The sequence below is a fragment of the Rattus norvegicus genome, chromosome 7, assembly GCF_021556685.1.
Source record: "Rattus norvegicus strain SHRSP/BbbUtx chromosome 7, alternate assembly SHRSP_T2T, whole genome shotgun sequence".
Classification (NCBI taxonomy): Eukaryota; Metazoa; Chordata; class Mammalia; order Rodentia; family Muridae; genus Rattus; species Rattus norvegicus.
The window spans coordinates 139,888,961-139,907,365 of NC_141540.1; the positions used below are offsets into that span (position 1 = coordinate 139,888,961).

The 18,405-nt window shown below is 45.9% G+C and overlaps 1 protein-coding gene across 2 annotated transcripts; it reads left to right on the forward strand.

Moving 5' to 3' along the window:
• Positions 1 to 230: 230 nt before the first annotated feature.
• Positions 231 to 5,202, forward strand: Dnajc22 (DnaJ heat shock protein family (Hsp40) member C22). 2 transcript variants are annotated; one of them, XM_087558327.1, is made up of 3 exons: positions 231 to 409; positions 1,627 to 2,567; positions 4,861 to 5,202. In XM_087558327.1, exons 2-3 carry the CDS (start codon positions 1,728 to 1,730, stop codon positions 5,044 to 5,046), a joined length of 1,026 nt encoding a protein of 341 aa, XP_087414453.1. In that variant the 5' UTR covers positions 231 to 409; positions 1,627 to 1,727; the 3' UTR covers positions 5,047 to 5,202. The 2 variants fall into 2 exon arrangements, with proteins under 2 accessions (XP_087414453.1, NP_001014226.1); NM_001014204.1 differs by having other exon boundaries at positions 326 to 390.
• The last annotated feature ends 13,203 nt before the right edge of the window (positions 5,203 to 18,405 follow it).

Genomic DNA, 18,405 nt, shown 5'->3' on the forward strand with positions numbered 1-18,405 from the left:
CGTAAGCGGCAGCGCCACCTGGCGGTTGTAGTGACGTGCTGCAAGAGGTGCGCTCCGCCGGGAGTGGGGCGCGGTTCCAGGTCCTACAGTAACAAACTGGGCGAGCCTGGGGAAAGCTTCCCGAAGAGTTCAGGGGAGTTGGCGAGCAGAGAAGTGCAGGACCGGAAGGTGGCTCCGAAGGGGCTGACCAGGGCTTTCGGGGCGGGGCCTGGAGGAGGTGGCCTGACTTCAGACGCACAGTCAGCACTGAGGGACAAAGTCCACTTATGTGGAAGTGGGATCAGTAACAGAGGGGCCATTTTGAATCTGTGGTCAAAGGAAATGACTGGTCTGAAGCGGCTTGGCAGCCTGAGCAGTCAGGTACTGCGGCTCTACTGGCACTGCCTGAGGGTGAGTTCGCTTGAAGTAGGTAAGACATATTGGCAGATCGATTTGATATTCTGAGGATTTTTGTAGCCTCTTTGTAGAGGCGCTTCAATCTTGTTGATAGGGGTAGGTTGGCCGGACTGTGGGGTGCTAAGGTCTAGATCAAAATGTTTTCTAGAATGTTTAAGTGGAAGGAGTTCAGGATCCCTTTCAAATTTGACTTGTGGGAGAAGAACATGGTCTGGGGAGGTGGGAAAGCTGGAGAAAGGCTAAAACCTTTGACCAGGTAATAGAGCGCGCGCGCGCGCGCGCACACACACACACACACACACACACACACACACACACACACACACTCGGTGTTAAAGGGATGAACTTGGATAAGACACTGGCTTTCAAAGCCTTCCCTGGTAAGTCATTTCTATTCCAGAGTCCGAGGGGAGGATAGAAATGTTAGCTTCTTTTTTTTCTCCTTCTTATTCTTTTTAAATTTTACTTTATGTGCTTGGGTGTTTTCCTTGAATCTTTGTGTGTGTACTGAATGCACACCTAATGCCCTGGGAGACCAGAAGAGGGCACCTATGAGCTGCTATTTGAGTGCTGGGAATTGAATCCCGGTCCTCTGGAAGAGCAGTAAGTGACCCGTGGGTCACCCTTTTAGTTCCAAGCTTCTGATTTATTGTTGTTCAGGCACCTAGTTCTTGGTGTCCCAACTGAAGTCACTTAAAACATTCTCTTCCCTGGATATGGTGGCACATGCCTATAACCCTAGCACTTGGGAAGGTGGGGGCAGGAAGATCAGGTCATCCTCAGTGATGGCCACATAAGACCAGTTTGGGGCATATAATAAGACTGCATGGGGGCTGGAGAGATGGCTCAGTGGTTAAGAGCACTGACCGCTTTTCCAGAGGTCCTGAGTTCAATTCCCAGCAACCACATGGTGGCTCACAACCATCTGTAATGAGATCTGATGCCCTCGTCTGTTGTGTCTGAAGACAGCTATAATGTAATCATATATAATAAATAAATAAATCTTTAAATAAAAAAGAGACTGTGCCTCAAATATTAATTAATATAAGTAAATGAAAAAAGTAATTGAAGCATTTTTCTCCCCTAAATATTTCCATATCATTGTGACTGTAAATAATGGGACTGGGGTACTAACCAAAGATAGGAGACATTTAGTACCTGAGAGACCCTGAGGTAGGACTAACTTGACTTTTATTACTGCTGAGTCTTTCTCCTTGCTCCACCTCTCAGGTCCAAGGACTGTGGTGATTCTCATGGAGGACCCTGAGATTTCTGCAATCTGATCAGTGTCAAATGCCACTGGATTCGCTCTGAGACTCTTGCCCTAGAGGATGGCCAAAGGGCTCCTGATGACCTATGCCCTTTGGGCTTTTGGGGGCCCTGTTGGACTACACCACCTGTATCTGGGAAGGGACAGCCATGCCCTGCTCTGGATGCTCACCCTGGGAGGTGGTGGGTTGGGCTGGCTCTGGGAATTCTGGAAGCTTCCAAGCTTTGTGGCTCAAGCCAACGGAGTCCAGAGCTGGAAACAGAGGCCAGAAGAGGAGAGACCCCCTCTGAGTCTCCTTCGCTTTGCTTCCCAGATGGTAGTAGGTGTCTATTTTGGTCTCGTGGCTCTGATCAGCCTTTCTTCCACAGCCAACTTCTATATAGTGGGCCTCCCACTGGCCGTTGGCTTAGGGGTCTTGCTGGTAGCTGCTGTTGGTAACCAGACCTCAGACTTTAAGAACACCTTAGGAGCAGCCTTCCTCACTTCCCCTGTGTTCTATGGCCGCCCCATAGCCATCCTGCCCATCAGTTTGGCTGCCAGCATTACAGCCCAGAAGCATCGCCGATACAAAGTTTCAGCAGTGTCAGAGACACTTAGTGTGCGCCTCTACCGTGTGGGCTTAGCTTACCTCGCCTTCACAGGCCCACTGGCCTACAGTACCCTGTACAATACAGCTGCCACCATTAACTACGCAGCAGAAACCCTTGGTTCTTTCTTGAGTTGGTTCAACTTTTTCCCACTTCTCGGTCGTCTCGTGGAGTCTGTCTTGCTTCTGCCTTGCCGGATCTGGTGGCTACTGGTTGGGGCTCCTGGCTTCAATAGCAGCCAGTTCCAGGAATGGGAAAAGCTCTATGAATTTGTTGACAGTTTTCAGGATGAGAAACGTCAGCTGGCTCACCAGGTAAGCTTCTCTTCCCTGTCTTTGGGTAAGTCTCTTCAGGTAAGTCTCCTCAGGCCTGTCTGGACTCTAAGAGCTGGAAGTCTTGCAGGAGCTGGTAATTTGCTTGAGGGAGCTCTACATTGAGGTCTGCTTGCTATGCCCTAAAAGGAGATCCTGGCTTCTTTGGGCTTTTGCATGTACTGCATGAAGGTACATGAGAAAGACACAAGAATAATACTTTTTAGTCAAATTCTAACATAGTTTTTCTTTTCTTTTTAAGATTTATTTATTTTATGTATGTGAGCACACTGTCACTATCTTCAGACACACCAGAAGAGGGCATCAGATTCCATTACAGATGGTTGTGAGCCACCATGTGGTTGCTGGGATTTGAACTCAGGACCTCTGGAGGAGCAGTCAGTGCTCTTAACCACTGAGCCATCTCTCCAGCCCCATAGTTTTTCTAAGGTTGTGTATCGGGCTCTTGGGTTGAGGTGTGGAACAATACCAGCTCCAAGAAGACTCCTTCCTGTCTCTCCCCAATCTATACTCCTATCTTGGAGGTTACCTCCTTTCTGACGTCTTCCACAGTGGATTAGGGGTTCTGTTTGTTTCACAGTGTGGGAGTTTACACTCAGAACCCGTAGGTACACTACATGGACACAATAACACTGAGCCACACCCCAAGTCCTATCAGGATATATTAGGTTCAAGAATGTGTCAATGTGGGGCTGGGGATTTAGCTCAGTGGTAGAGCGCTTGCCTAGCGAGCGCAAGGCCCTGGGTTCGGTCCCCAGCTCCAAAAAAAAAAAAAAAAAAAGAAAAAAGAAAAAGAAAAAAGAAAAGAGAAAGAAAAAGAAAAAAGAAAAGAGAAAAAAGAAAGAAAAGAATGTGTCAATGTGTGTGAGTCCCGGTCCTGTGTCATAGCGTCAGTGGAGAGGTCAGAGGGCAACTGGCAAGACTGGAATCTCTCCTTCCAGCATGTGTATTCCAGGGATGGAAGCCACCAGGCTTGCAGTAAGTTGTCTACTGCCCTGCCTACCTTGCCAGTTACCACCCCACCCCTGTTTTGCTTTTCTTTTCTTTTTTTTTTTTTCTTTTTCTTTTTTTGGAGACATGTTTGCACTATGTAGCCTTTAGCTGGCCTAAACCAGGCTAATATGGAGGCCTAGACTATGTGATCCTCTTGCTTCTGCCTCTCAAGTGCTGGATATTAACAGCACATACCACCATGTCAGCTAGATGAGGTTTTTAGTTTTTCCTTCCTTCCTTCCTTCCTTTCTTTTTCTTTTTTCTTTTTTTTTTTTTTTTTTGGTTTTTTTTTCGGAGCTGGGGACCAAACCCAGGGCCTTGCACTACCTAGGCAAGCGCTCTACCACTGAGCCAAATCCCCAACCCCCCTTCCTTCCTTTCTTCTTTCCTTCCTTCCTTCCTTCCCTCCTTTATTTCTTCCTTTCCTTCCCTCCCTCCTTATTTTTCTATGTCCACGTTTTGTCTGTTCTTGACCATCAAATAAACGTGGTCACTTGGTACTGATGTGGCTTTTCCCATTCAATGCTCTGTTTATTAGATGTACTCCCCTTTAACATGGACTTGAGACAGCCTGGGCCCCTTGCTGTGTCGGATCCTGCCGCTTCTTATTTAGTCACTCTATTGTTAATATTTAGGTCATTTCTAGCTTAGGACTTTTTTCGATGATGTTCCTGTAAGCATCTTCTTGGGTTTTCGGTGGGCGAGCATACACTTATTTCTCTTGTGGAGAGGAGATCTTGTCGAGGAGATGGAGTTCTAGGCTGGAAACGGCAGTGCCATTAAAGGAATCCTGGGACTGACATGATACCCTGAGGTTTTTTTTGGGGGGGGGGGAGGGGTTGTTTTTGTTTGTTTGGGTTCTTTTCTTTTTTTAAAAAAAAAGATTTATTTATTTTTATGTATATGAGTACACTGTAGTTGTCTTCAGACACACCAGAAGAGAGCATCAGATCTCATCACAGATGGTTGTGAGCCACCATGTGGTTGCTGGGATTTGAACTCAGGTCCTCATGAAGAGCAGTCAGTGCTCCTAACCACTGAGCCACTTCTCCAGCCCTGGGTTCTTTTCTACTTCTCTCACTGCTGCGGATCAAAGCCTGGAGCTTACTCCAGTCAGGGACGTGCTCTACTACTGGAATATACTCTTGGCCAAGGACTAAAGTTCTGTCTGAGGCTCTGGGCCATTCTACTGCTAACTAGTATGATTTAGCAGGAAGCAGGGAGAAGCCCTGGGACCCTGAGCACTTATGAGATGCTAATTTGTGAGCTCTGTTCCTCCGAGGTTCTGGGCATTCCAGAAGGAGCCACCAATGAAGAAATACATCGGAGTTACCGAGACCTGGTGAAGGTCTGGCACCCAGACCACAACCGGCACCAGACGGAGGAGGCCCAGAGGCACTTCCTAGAGATCCAGGCTGCCTATGAAGTCTTGAGTCAGCCCAAGAAGCCCAGAGCATCCTGGAGGTGAAAGCAACCCCTCAAGGATGGGCTCAGTCTTGTCAGCACAGTCTTCAAAACCCAGGACCTAACAGTCTTAAAGAAGCTGCTCGATAGAGGCGAGGGGAACTTTAAAGGAATGAGGAAGCATGTGGTAGAAAATATATTTATGTGTTAAATTTCTAAATTCTCGACTACTGTCTCCTTGATTATACTTTTTTTTTTTTTTTTTGGTTCTTTTTTTTTTTTTCGGAGCTGGGGACCGAACCCAGGGCCTTGCGCTTCCTAGGTAAGCGCTCTACCACTGAGCTAAATCCCCAGCCCCTTGATTATACTTTCTTAAGACCTCAGAATAGGACTGGAGAGATGGCTCAGCGGTTAAGGGCACTGGCTGCTCTTCTAGAGGTCCTGAGTTCAATTCCCAGCAACCACATGGTGGCTCACAACCATCTGTAATGAGAGCTGATGCCCTCTTCTGCTGTGTCTGAAGACAGCAATGGGGTACTTACATACATGAATTTAATAAAAAATAAAAAAAAGGACAACAGAGTAAAAGGAATATTATAAAATTAATAAAATACCTTTCAAAAAAACACCACCATGGAACCCTACCCCAGGATACTGATGCACGATGAAGAGATTGTTTAGCTCCTAAAATTATCTACAGCACTGAGTTAGGGTTCTAAAGGAAGCTGGGAAGGTTCTGACATTTCACATGCTGTCCTATGACAAGAGAGATTTCAACAGGTGAGACGGATGGTTAAATGTCAAAGTGCCAGAAACATGTTTTTATTCCTTTTGTACTTTCTGGTCCTATACTTAAGATAGAAAGAAAGAAAAGGGGGAAGAGAGAAGAAGAGCAGGAGAGAGAGAGAGAGGTAGAGAGGAAAGAGAGAAAGAAAGAAAGAAGCAAAGAGTGAGCCACTGTTTAGATCAGGTTGGCCTATGATAGGTCTGTGAGGGTTTTTTTTTTAATTTTATGCATTTATTATATATAAGTGCACTGTTGCTTTCTTCAGACACACCAGAAGAGGACATTGGATCCCATTACAGATGGTTGTGAGCCACCATGTGGTTGCTGGGATTTGAACTCAGGACCTCTGGAGAAGCAGTCAGTGTTCTTAACTGCTGAGCCATCTCTCCAGACCTTGTGAGAAATTTTCTTTTCTTTCCTTTTTCTTTTTCTTTTTCTTTTTTTTTAAGATTTTATTTATTTTATGTATATGAGTACACTGTTGCTGTCTTCAGACACACCAGAAGACAGACCAGAATTGGATCCCATTACAGATGGTTGTGGGTCACCATGTGGTTGCTGGGTATTGAACTCAGAACTCTGGAAGAACAGTCCATGCTCTTAACCACTGAGCCACCTCTCTGGCCCAGGGATTTTTCTTAACTAGGCTGATTGGGGTAGGAAATCCACCTTGACTGCAGGCAGCACTGTCCTCATGGACTGAACCCAGGACTGAATGAAAGGAGGAAACATTGTCATACTGGTACACACTTGTTCATTCAGAGTGCTCTGCTCCTGATCACGTGACCAGCGCCCTCGGGGTCCTGCCTTGACTGCCCACACATGATGGACTGTACTTGACCTGTAAGTCAGAATGAATCCTTTTCTCTTAAGCTGTTTTTGTCAGGGTCTTTTATCACGGCAACAGGAAATGACACTGAGACAGGCCTCATGGGAAGATTCATGATTTTATATCCCATGTGTCTTTGAGGCAAGCTGGGGGAAGCCCGGGGGGAATAGCAGTTTGTGTAATTCGAGAAAGCCTTATTCAATTCTAGCCAGACATGGAAAAGGAGACCAGGATGTCTCACTTTGCAGAGGAAGGCCGAAAACAAGAAACGTGTTAAAATTACATACCTTTATTTGCTGATTTCCTTGGTCTTTTTTCCTGGATGTTAACTCTGAGTAGTTAAAACACTGTGTTTTAAGCTAGAGGTTTGTCCTGACAGCATGTGTCTAGCATGCGTGAGACCCCAGGACCATGTAAGCTGAGCTCAGTGATATCAACTTCCTCAGACTGAAAGGTATTTTTTTTGTTTTGTTTGTTTGTTTTGCTTTGCTTGACTAGCATCAAACACATTCTCTCTCTCTCTCTCTCTCTCTCTCTCTCTCTCTCTCTCTCTCTCTCTCTCTCTCTCTGTGTGTGTGTGTGTGTGTAGTTTTAAAATAGTGATGGCCAAAATACCCCTGAGACACTGAGAACCAGTACTTACTTGGTCCTTGAGGGTGGGCACCTCAATAGTTGTAGCCCCAGAACAGCTGTCCTTTACCGGTGGACAACAACCCATAATTGCTTAGTGCACAAGGCAGGATGCTTCGGTCCTCCCAGTCTGGCCCGAGGAGCAAGGTGTCTGGAGAGATGCTGGTCTTTATTCCACAGCGAAAGTTTCAGAACACAGGTCTGCTATCAGCGAAGTGATCCCCATCTGCAACGGGAAGTGCAAACCATTAACCCAGCATGGAGAGGGAGGCCAAGTCTACCGGAAGAAGGAGCAGGCCCTCACCAGGGCTTTCCTATGCCAATCAAGAGCAATCAGGACGCTTCAGGTGAGACACCGTACTCAGGTGGTGAGCTCTAATTTGTGACAGGTTAATATTGAAACCAGCCACAGTGCGACTGTGCCCTTTTCTTGTGTTTTCATTAAATAAGTCCCGCCTGCGAGGAGATGATAAAAGCACGCATTGACTCTGAATAGATTTTTATTAGTCTACTATCAGTTTCCTAAGCCCCCTTCAGTTCCCCCAAAGAACAGTCTGCTTTTTGTTTGAGCACTGGACCCACTGGTTCACCTAGAACTGTGTCCTGCTTGCTTTCTGAACTGTCACCTTCTCCATTTTGTACCCTCCTTCCATGGAGAAGGGCAGATGAGCATCTGGACCCGACTGTGGGTAATCATTTGCCTGTGGTGGTTCTCCTTGTAGGTGTGCGTATGACTGTGTGTATTTCTCTGGTAAATGTATTGATCGTCAGTTTATTCTAGCCAAACGTCATCGTCTTCACAAGGCCATCGGGGCTGGCGGAGTGAGCCACTTCACAGCAGCTGACACGCTGAGGTACGGGCATCACCGTGGGCCAGATGGGAGATCCTGTCAAAGAGCAAGGCAGCAGCAACAAACTGTAGACAATTTCCTTTAGTATTCACACATTTTTAAACAACAACAACAACAAAACAAACAACCCTCCCCCCACCTCCACTGGGTAGTGGTGACTCATGATTTTGAAGCAGAGGCAGGCAGATCCCTGAGTTCAAGGACAGCCTGGTCTACAAAGGAAGTTCCAGGACAGTCAGGGCTACAGAGAAAACAAAAACAAACAAGCAAACAAACACCCCAGACCAAACCAAACAAACGAACACCAAAACCACAAAAGCCAAACTAACCAACCAAGTACCCCTCTCTCCACTTTTTATCTTGAAATTTTTATTTTGTGTGCAGGCAACAAACAGCTTGAAGGAGTCAGGGTTCACCTTCCACCATGGGGCTCCTGGGGCTTCAGGCTTGGCAGCAGCTGTCCCCCCAGCCTTATAAAGAATTTGGTCTTTTTTTTTTTTCTGGGACTGGAGGGATGGTGGTTAAGAGCACTGGCTGCTCTTGCATAGGATCTGGCTCTGTTTTCTGTGTATTCACACGGCAGTTAGTAACTGTCCTTGACTCTGACTCCCGGGGATCCAGCACCCACCTCTAGTCTCCTTGGGCAACATTTGTTTGTTTGTTTGTTTGCTTGCTTGCTTTTGAGGCAGGGTCTCTCTATAAAGCCCTGGATGTCCTGGAACTCACTGCACAGACTAGGCTGGCTTTTGCATCAGGGATTAAAGGTGTGCACCACCACAGCCTGAATCTAAAATTCCAAGGTTCCTAGGCTCCGTATTGGAAGGGAATTGAGAAAGCCCCAGCCTCAGTACCACATACCATAGGATCTTGGGACTTGCTTGCCTCACGTACAACCATTTTCACAGATCCCTTCTCTTTCCCACTTTGGGACATGTGTGTATGTGGTTTAGAAACTGAACTGTGAGTTGAACCCGGGGCCCCTCGGGTGGTAGGCCAGAGCTGTATCTCAGAGCTGGATATCGTCAAGGTGAGTTTTCTATACCACTTTGGCTCCCAGTGGACTGCACGTGCGCACCCAGCTAGGCACTATCTTTGTATCTGCAAACGAAACACACACACACACACACACACACACACACACACACACACACACACACAAGCTTGTTTTTGAATGCCTTGACTTCCTCAAAGGCTGGGCACTCCTAAACCTTCCCCTGCTGCCCCAGGCCCAATCGGAAGTAGCTGGTTGGCTTTATCTCCTACCTGCATCCCATCCCCAGTCTTGGTGATTTCTCTCTTCCTCTCCGAATCCTACGCACACAACTAAGTGTCCCGCCCCGTGCCCAGCCATTCGCCATTGGCCTCTTTATTGGATCAAAAACACTGAAGACTCCCAAATGAATCAAAGCATTAGATCCAGTCTCTTGTTGGTCAGCCTTTCCTTACCTTTTATTTCAAAGTCTTGCTAAGTTGCCTGGTTGTCCTAGAACTCACTCTCTAGCCCAGGCACTACTTGAACTTGTGATTCCCCTGTCCTCCTGCATCAGTTTCGACCAGCAAGCTCAGTGGAAGTTATTTAATGATTTTAATGATCTGGCTGAGAAGCTTCCCTGGCCTAGAACTCACTATATAGACTAGTCTAGCCTTTCCCTTACAGCAATCCTCCCAAGGCTGGAGTCACAGGCACCAGCCTATCCTCAGACACAACAGAAGAAGGTGCCAGATCCCATTACAGATGGTTGTGAGCCACCATGTGGTTGCTGGGATTCAAACTCAGGACCTCTGGAAGAGTAGTCAGAGTTCTTAACCACTGAGCCATCTCTCCAGCCCCCTTGCCTCCGTTTTAAGAGTGCTTTTGAAGCCCCAATTTGATTCCCAGCCCTGAAAAGGAGGAAAACCAGTCATTACTTTATTTCATGGGGGGGGGGGTTAAAATTTTCTTAGATATAATTCCTTTTTAAATTCACCACCTCTTGCCACAAAGACCAAAAACACCACCTCTTTCTTGAGGAGAACCTGTCCTTCGCTTCCCTCCATTTTTCCTTTTCCTTATTAAATAAGATACTTTTGAAAACACACTATAGTTTTGTGGACACAAGGGGGAAAAAGATGTGGGAGGAGCTGGGCTCTCCTCCTGCCTCTTCAGTCAGGGTCTCACTTTGCCCTGGCTGACCTCAAACTTGCTACACAGGGCATAGTTCTCTTACTGTGGGAGATCCCAGGTGTCCAGCCTCCAGGCCCAGCTCCTTCTGCCTTTCCTGCTGACTTCGAGGGTGACCCGATGGGTCTTGACCGTCACTGCCTTGTTTTCTTCCTTGTAATGTGAGGAAGTGAGACTTTGGTGACCTTTAAGATAACAGTGAACATTGGGGCCTGTGGTTCTTTTCACTTGAGGCTTCTGTTAAACAATCTGGCTTGTCACCTTCTGCCTGCCCTCTCCTGGACATTATTTTGGAAGAAAATAAATTAACAGGGCTAGTGGCGCAAGCCTCTAATTCCAGCACTCGAGAGGATGAGGCAGGAAGATGTCTGTGAGTTCCAAGCCAGCCTGGTCTACTTAGAGAGTGCAGGGCCAAGGCTATGTAGTGAGACCCTGTCTCTAAATAAACAAATCATTTATTTTTTGAGTGGGGGTCTTGTAAGTTGCCTAGACACTCAACTCTTCCTGACTTTGCTCCCCGGTGCTGGGATTATAGGCAGGACTCACAATATCTGGCTAAGAGAAAAAGTTGTTTTTTGTTTTTTGTATTTTGTTTTTTTTTCCGGAGCTGGGGACCGAACCCAGGGCCTTGTGCTTCCTAGGCAAGCGCTCTACCACTGAGCTAAATCCCCAACCCAAAAAGTTTTTTTTTTTAAGTTAAAAATTTGAATTAAGGGTTGGGGATTTAGCTCAGTGGTAGAGCGCTTGCCTAGGAAGCGCAAGGCCCTGGGTTTGGTCCCCAGCTCCGAAAAAAAGAACCAAAAAAAAAAAATGAATTAAACTTATTATTATTCTCATAGTGTGTGCACCTATCTGTGAGTGTGCCTTGGGGCATATCTGGAATCTGATTCAGTTTTCTTCCACACTGGATCTGGGAACTGAACTCAGGCCATCAGGCTTTTGCAAACAATGTTTTTGTTCACTAAGTCATTGTGCTAGTCTTACAAAAAAACACTAGAGGGTGAGTTGGGGGTGTTGGGGAATGTAGTTTAGTGATAAAGTTAAGTATCCCCAGGACCTTGTTTTAGGGCACAGCATAGTACCCTAAAACAGTGCCTCTCAAACTGTGGTTAACATCCCTTTTGGGGGTCAAATTACCCTTTCACATGAGTCCCCTAAGATCATCAGAAAACACAGATATTTACATTATGATTCAGAATAGAGCAAAATTACAGTTATGAAGTAGCAACAAAAAACAATTTTATGGTTGAGGGTCATCAAAGCCTGAGGAACTCTATTAAAGGTCACAGGGTTAGGAGGGCTGAGAAGCACTGCCCTAAAAGGAAAACCGAGGCTTTGTCAAATATAACCTTGCGAGTTTCATTTTCTTTGTTGAGACAGTGTCTTAGTCAGGGTTTCTCTTCCTGCACAAACATCATGACCAACAAGCAAATTGGGGAGGAAAGGGTTTATTCAGCTTACACTTCCACATTGCTGTTCATCACCAAAGGAAGTCAGGACAGGAACTCGCAGGTCAGGAAGCAGGAGCTGATGCAGAGGCCACGGAGGGATGTTTTTTACTGCCTTGCTTCCCCTGGTTTGCTCAGCCTGCTCTCTTATAGAACCCAGGGCTACAAGCACCTGGTCGGCATCACCCACAATGGGCGGGGCCCTCCCCCCCTTGATCACTAATTGAGAAAATGCCTTACAGCTGGGTCTCATGCAGGCATTTCCTCAAGGGAGACTCCTTTCTCTGTGATAACTACAGCTTGTGTCAAGTTGACACACAAAAACAGGGCCTTATTCTTACAACCCAGTCTGGACTCAAACTCACAATCTTTCTGTTACTTCTGCCCAAGAACTCCAGGCATATATCACCATGCCTAGCAAATTCATCCATTTTTGTTCCGTGTTATTTTATGGCAAGGGGTCATGTGACCCAGGCCGGACTTGAGTTCTCTGTGGCTGAGACTGATCCTGAGATACCAATCTTCCTGGCTCCACTTTCGGAATCCTGACTACAGGCACACAGAACTGCCTAGCTAATCGTCCTTTTAAAGTATACAGTGTTGGAGGGGTTGGGGATTTAGCTCAGTGATAGAGCGCTTGCCTAGTAAGCGCAAGGCCCTGGGTTCGGTATACAGTGTTGGGCCGAGAGATAGCTCAGTGACTAGGAGCACTGGCTGCTCTTTCAGAGGTCCTGAGTTCAATTCCCGACAACTACATGTGGCTCACAACCATCTATAAGGGAAATCTGATGCCCTCTTCTGGCTTGTGTGTGTATATACAGCAGATACTCATGCATTAAATACATTAAAAAGAAGTATACAGTCTTAACCCCAGTGCTTGGGAGGTAGTGGTAGATTAATCTCTGTGTGAGTTTAAGGAGGCCAGCCTGGTCTACATAAAGAGTTCTAGGACAGCCTGGGCTACATTAAGTTTACAACGTTAGGGTGTCAGGACTTTTTTTTTTTAAGATTTATTTATTTAATTTATATGAGCATACTACTGTCGTTGTCTTCAGACACACCAGAAGAGGGCATCGGATCCCATTACAGATGGTTGTGAGCCACCATGTGGTTGCTGGGAATTGAACTCAGGACCTCTGGGAGAGCAATCAGTGCTCTTAACAACTGAGCCATCTCTCCAGCCCACCAGCTCTCATTCTTGTCCACCTTCCGGGCTTTATTTTATTTTTTTCAGTCAGGGTCTCATGCATCCCAGGCTGACTACGACCTTAAACTTCTGAGCTTCCCAAGTGTTGGTATGACAGACATGTTCTACCATGGCTGATTTATCCGTTTTGTGTTTTGAGACAGACTCTTACACTGTAGCTCATGCCGGCCTCAAATGCCTGCCAATCATTCTGCCTCAGTTTCCCGAGTGCCTGGATCTTCGTCACAGGCTGCCACTCCTAGCTCTCTCGTGGATATTTTTATATAAATGGAACCAGACAATATGTCACCCTTTGTGTGCGTGCCGGACTTCTTTCGTGTAGCGTGATTTTTTGGGGTTCATCCATGTTATCGTATGCATCATCGTATTTCTTTTATAAATAGTTCACATCTTAAAGCTACTAAAGGTTTGAAGAAATCTTTATTTTATACACGTAGGTATGTATACATAGTAAAGAATGCTGCGTCGATGATGCCTTCATGCCTAGAATTCATCTATTCTCTTGAGTTATCCCCTTAGAATAAATTCCCGTGGGTGAGATTATTAGGTCAAAGGGCACGAACATTTTTACAGCTCTTGTCAATATTGCTCTTAAATTGTGGTGCCCAGAACTAATGCAATTCGCACCGTGTTCAGACAGAACAGGGCACCGTGGGGGCTATTAAGTTCTCAAGGTCTGGACAATATATCATCCTTTAAATCAGGCAGTCCCAGAATTTATTAGTGTTCCCTCTTTTTTTTTCCCTTTTCTTTCTCCCCCTCTCTCTTTCCCTCTCTCCCCTTTCTTTCTTTGTTTCTGGTTTGTATGCCTGTTATTCTTTGAGTTTCTAGCTTGTTTGTTTTGAGCCAGGATCTCAAGTATGAAGCTGAGAATAGCTTTGAATTGCTACCCCCACCTCCCAAAGGCGGAGATTACGGACAAGCACCGCCCAGTTTGGGTCACGTGGTACTGAGACTCAAACCCAGGTGTGCTAACAGAGCTGTCTAATTAAGCCGCCAACCCCCCTCTCCACGCACCGCTTGTTAAAGCTGTGTTTGCAGCTATTCTCAGACAGACCTACAGGCTTTTTGAGGATCCTGAACTTGAATTTATTCTGTCGTGGTTTTCTTAATATTTTTTTAACCTTTATTTTTGTTTTATGTGTATGTGTATTTTGCTGCCGTGTCTGCATAGCACATGCTGGCAGTACCGGAAGAGGCAAGAAGGTAGGGAAGCCCTTGAGGATGGAGTTGCAAAATGGTTGTGAGCTACCCTGTGGATGACAGGAACGAACACTGATCCTTTGGAAGAGCAGCCAGTACTCTTAACCACTGAGCCACCTTTCCAGCCCATTTTTTTTTCTTCTTTTATGTTGGGTGGTCCCAATAAACTAGCTGAGGCTGGAGAGATGGCTCAGTGGTTAAGAGCACTATTTGCTCTTCCAGAGGTCCCGAGTTCAATTCCCAGCAACCACATGGTGGCTCACAACCATCTGTAATGGGACCTGATGCCCTCTTCTGGCATGCAGGTGTATATGCAGATAGAACATTCATACATTAAGTTACTTTTTTAACTAGTTGAAGGTATAGTTTCTTACTCTTATTTATTTATTTTATTTATACTAGTACACTGTAGCTGTCTTTAGACACACCAGAAGAGGGCATCAGATCCCATTACAGGTTGTGAACTCCCAACAGTTTGAGAGCGAGACCGGAAATTGAACCCAGGTCCTCTGGAAAACAGTCAGTGCTCTGAACTGCTGAGCTATTTCTCCGTGCAGACTTCCGCCTGTGCTTTTAAAAAGTCTGGAAGTCGCCCGTTAGGAGGATAATTTCCAGAGTTTAATTATCCCCCCCACCCGTTTTGTTTGTTTGTTTGTTGGTGAAAAGGATGGAGGAACTGTGAAGCCGAATTAGTGTTTTTTTTTGGGGGGGGGGGTTCTTTTTTTCGGAGCTGGGGACCGAACCCAGGGCCTTGCGCTTCCTAGGTAAGCGCTCTACCACTGAGCTAAATCCCCAGCCCCCAAATTAGTGTTGTTAAAGGCAGGCTCCAGATACAGGGCTGTCTTCTTCAGTCACCCTGTAATTCCCTGGGGGATCTGTCGGTTCATTTTGCTTGGGTTCGGTGGATAAAGGCCCACCTATGCAGCTTGTGGGCCTGAGCTGAATCCCAAGATCCCCCACGGTGGCAGGCAGAGAACAAACCCGAGAGCTGTCCTCTGAGGTGCTCAGGTGCACTCTGACCTGGTTTTCACCTCACTTCAGGCACCCGTTTACTTCCGAGATTCTTAGGCCACCACGGGGAACAAACCACATTTTGTTGGTTGGGTTTAATTTGGTTTTGCTTTTGCTAAAGCGAGTCTCTGAAAGTTCATGTGGTGTTCTGGCTGGATGAGATGTCATTTCCTTCTTTCTCTTTATCTGCCTCCTCCACCCTTCCCCACCCCACTCTCTTCCTTTGTCTCATCGAGCATACAAACTTTATCTGTTCCTCCGTTTATTGGTAAAAGATGATAACTCTGTGCAAGGACTTCGGACTTTGGGCGGTTTAAGCTGTGCTGACCAGCTTCAACAGGATAAAAACAGTGTCTTGGGTGGGAAGGTTGAAAAGGGACAATTTTAACCCATTCTGTTCCAGACCTTCTCAGTTCCTCTTCTGTGTCCAGGGCGGTGAATCGGTTAGCTTGGAAAACATGGCTTTTATCTATCTACACTTTGTCTGTCTGTCTGTCTGTCTATCTATCTATCTATCTATCTATCTATCTATCTATCTATCTATGTTTAAATTTAGTGTGTGTGTGTGTGTGTGTGTGTGTGTGTGTGTGTGTGTGTTGGGAACATGACCGCGTGGGTGCGGTGCTCAAAGAGGGTGTTAGAGTCCCTGGAGCTGGAGCTATTCATGATCACTGTAGTCACCTGTAGTCACCTGTGGTCACCTGTAGTCTCTTTTTTTTGTTTGTTTGTTTTGTTTTGTTTTTTTTTTTCCGGACCTGGGGACCGAACCCAGGGCCTTCTGCTTGCTAGGCAAGTGCTCTACCACTGAGCTAAATCCCCAAACCCTTCACCTGTAGTCTCTTAAAATAATGTGTATGGGGCTGGAGAGATGGCTCAGTGGTTAAGAGCACTGGCTGCTCTTCTAGAGGTCCTGAGTTCAGTTCCCAGTACCCACATGGTGACTCATGACCATCTATAACTGTAGTCCCATGGGATCCAATGCCCTCTTCTGGTGTGCAAATGTACACACAGGCATACACATAAATCTTTTTTAAAAATTGTGTATGTGTGTGGGGCAGGGCTCTTGTAGCCTTTGCGGCACATGGTACAGACATACGCTTAGGGGAAGCGCCACCCATGTTTAAAATAAGTAAGTAAAGAAAGGAAGGAGTGGTTCAGGCCTTTAATCCCAGCACTCAGGAGGCAGAGGTGGGGAGATCTCTGAGTTCTAGGCCTGAGTTCTCTGGTCTACAGAGTGAGTTCCAGGACAGCCAGGGCTAAACAGGGAAATTCTGTTTTGAAAAGCAAAAAGGAATGACAGAACTAAAAAGAAAGCAAACAAGGGCTTGGAGCAAACAAGGAAGGACTTGGTGACTGTCAGCACGGTCTACTTTGTCCTCCTCGCACAGATCTAGGAGCCATCATGGTGCCAGTTACTTCTCTGGACTTGATTTGTCTTTTGTTTTGTTTTTCTCTCTCTTCCCTTCCTGGGACCCCTCATCAGCAACTGCTTAGTCCAGACACATGGACAAGGAACACACTTGTCTTCCTAACATTACAGGGGGAGCATCCTGCTTCTTAAGACCTTCAGGCTACCCTTCTCCATCAGGGCATTTGTTGCTCTGCTGGTCCTATCTTTGCTGATGTCACTGTCCCTTCTGACAATTCTTTTTCCATCTGCTGCTAGTCTGACTCCTTGAATGTCTTTTACGACCTAGCTTAAGGGTTATCCTTTCACTGATTGGTTCAAGGTTCGGTAATCTCTCCCCAAGTTCCGTTAGCCCACTTGTCTAAGTTGTTCAGGTCTCTGGAACATCTCCTCACGAGTTACTACGCAATTGTTCTGTCTCATGTTTACAAGTCTTTCCTTAGCTTCCCCCAACTCCTTAAGGGCAGGAGTTGCCTTCTTCTGAAGCAAATAACAGACCGTTTAATAAATCTGTAATCTTGGATAAATTATTTAACCAGTTTGAGGTTCGGTTTTCTTGTTTCGTACATGGGGATAATGTTCCCTGTATCACGGGGATGATGAAACAGAGATGATTTACTGAGAGTTCTTTATAAATTATAAAATATTGTTAGAGCAACTAGGCAGGACTTTTTGGTATGTAGCCCAGTGAGCCTCAGATTTACCATCTCCAACCTTAGCCTCCTGGGTGCTGAAGTTTATGTATATTTCACTGAGGTTGGCTTTTTATTTTGAATCTTGTTATTACTGTTGTGTGTGTGCACGTGTGTGTGTGTGTGTGTGTGTGTGTGTGTGTGTGATGCTGATGACGGGGTGTATGTGCACGGATCTGTGTATGTGCATGTGTACGGATGAATGCATGTTACAGTGCACATAGAGAGGTTATAGAACAGGAGAGGGTTCTTCCTTTTCACTGCGTCTTCCAGGAATCTAACTCAAATCACCAGGCTTTTGAGACGATCACTTTCACACACTCAGCCATGCTCCTGGCTGTGGCTGGGTAATTCTTAAGAAAAGAATTAGGACAGAATGCAGAAATGAAAGCGTGTGCTAAAGTTTTAGGTTAGCTTTTAACATTGAAGTGTCACATTACAGTCTTGGTGATGTCAGAGTCGAAACTCAGGTTACAGTAAAGCAGTGTTAATTTCATCCCTTACACAGGGACAAATTCACTAAAGGTTACGTTGAAGGTGTTTGTTTGTTTGCAGTGCTGGAGATTAATCCCAGGGCCTCCAGCATGCTAGGCAGTTAAGGTCTCTATGCAGACCTGCTTTTTATTTTTATTTTTTTAAAGATTTATTTATTTGTTTATATGAGTACACTGTTGCTGTCTTCAGACACACCAGAAGAGGGCATCAGATCTCATTACAGATGGTTGTGAGCCACCATGTGGTTGCTGGGATTTGAACTCAGGACCTCTGGAAGACCAGTCAGTTCTCTTAACCACTGAGCCATCTGTCCAGCCCTACTTTTTAGTTTTTGATATAGGCTCTTTGCTACATTGGCCATGTTACCCTTGAACTTGAAATCATCCTGCCTCAGCCTCCCAAGTGTTGGAATTACAGCTGTGCTCCAGCGTGCCTGGCTTGGATCTCAGTTTTGTTCTGTAATGTGGTGAACACTGAGCTGATTGAGCCCCTTAAATAGGATATCATGAGTTAATCCAGAGGACCTGGGTTCAATTCCCAGTACCCACATGGTGGCCCACAAACGCTATAATTCCAGTTCCAAGGGCTCCAACACCCTTTTCTGGTCTGTGTGGGTACTGCATACATGTGCATGCATGCAAGAACACATACACACATTAAAAAATATTTTTAAAATGTTGGAGCTGGCTGTCGTGATAAAT

What these genes read in the sequence shown, in the direction of transcription:
- Dnajc22 (XM_087558327.1), top strand. Translation starts at nt 1,728, where the DNA reads ATGGCCAAAGGGCTCCTGATGACCTATGCCCTTTGGGCTTTTGGGGGC. An exon ending in AACGTCAGCTGGCTCACCAG is followed by an intron (nt 2,568 to 4,860) that starts GTAAGCTTCTCT and finishes TGTTCCTCCGAG; the next exon opens with GTTCTGGGCATTCCAGAAGG.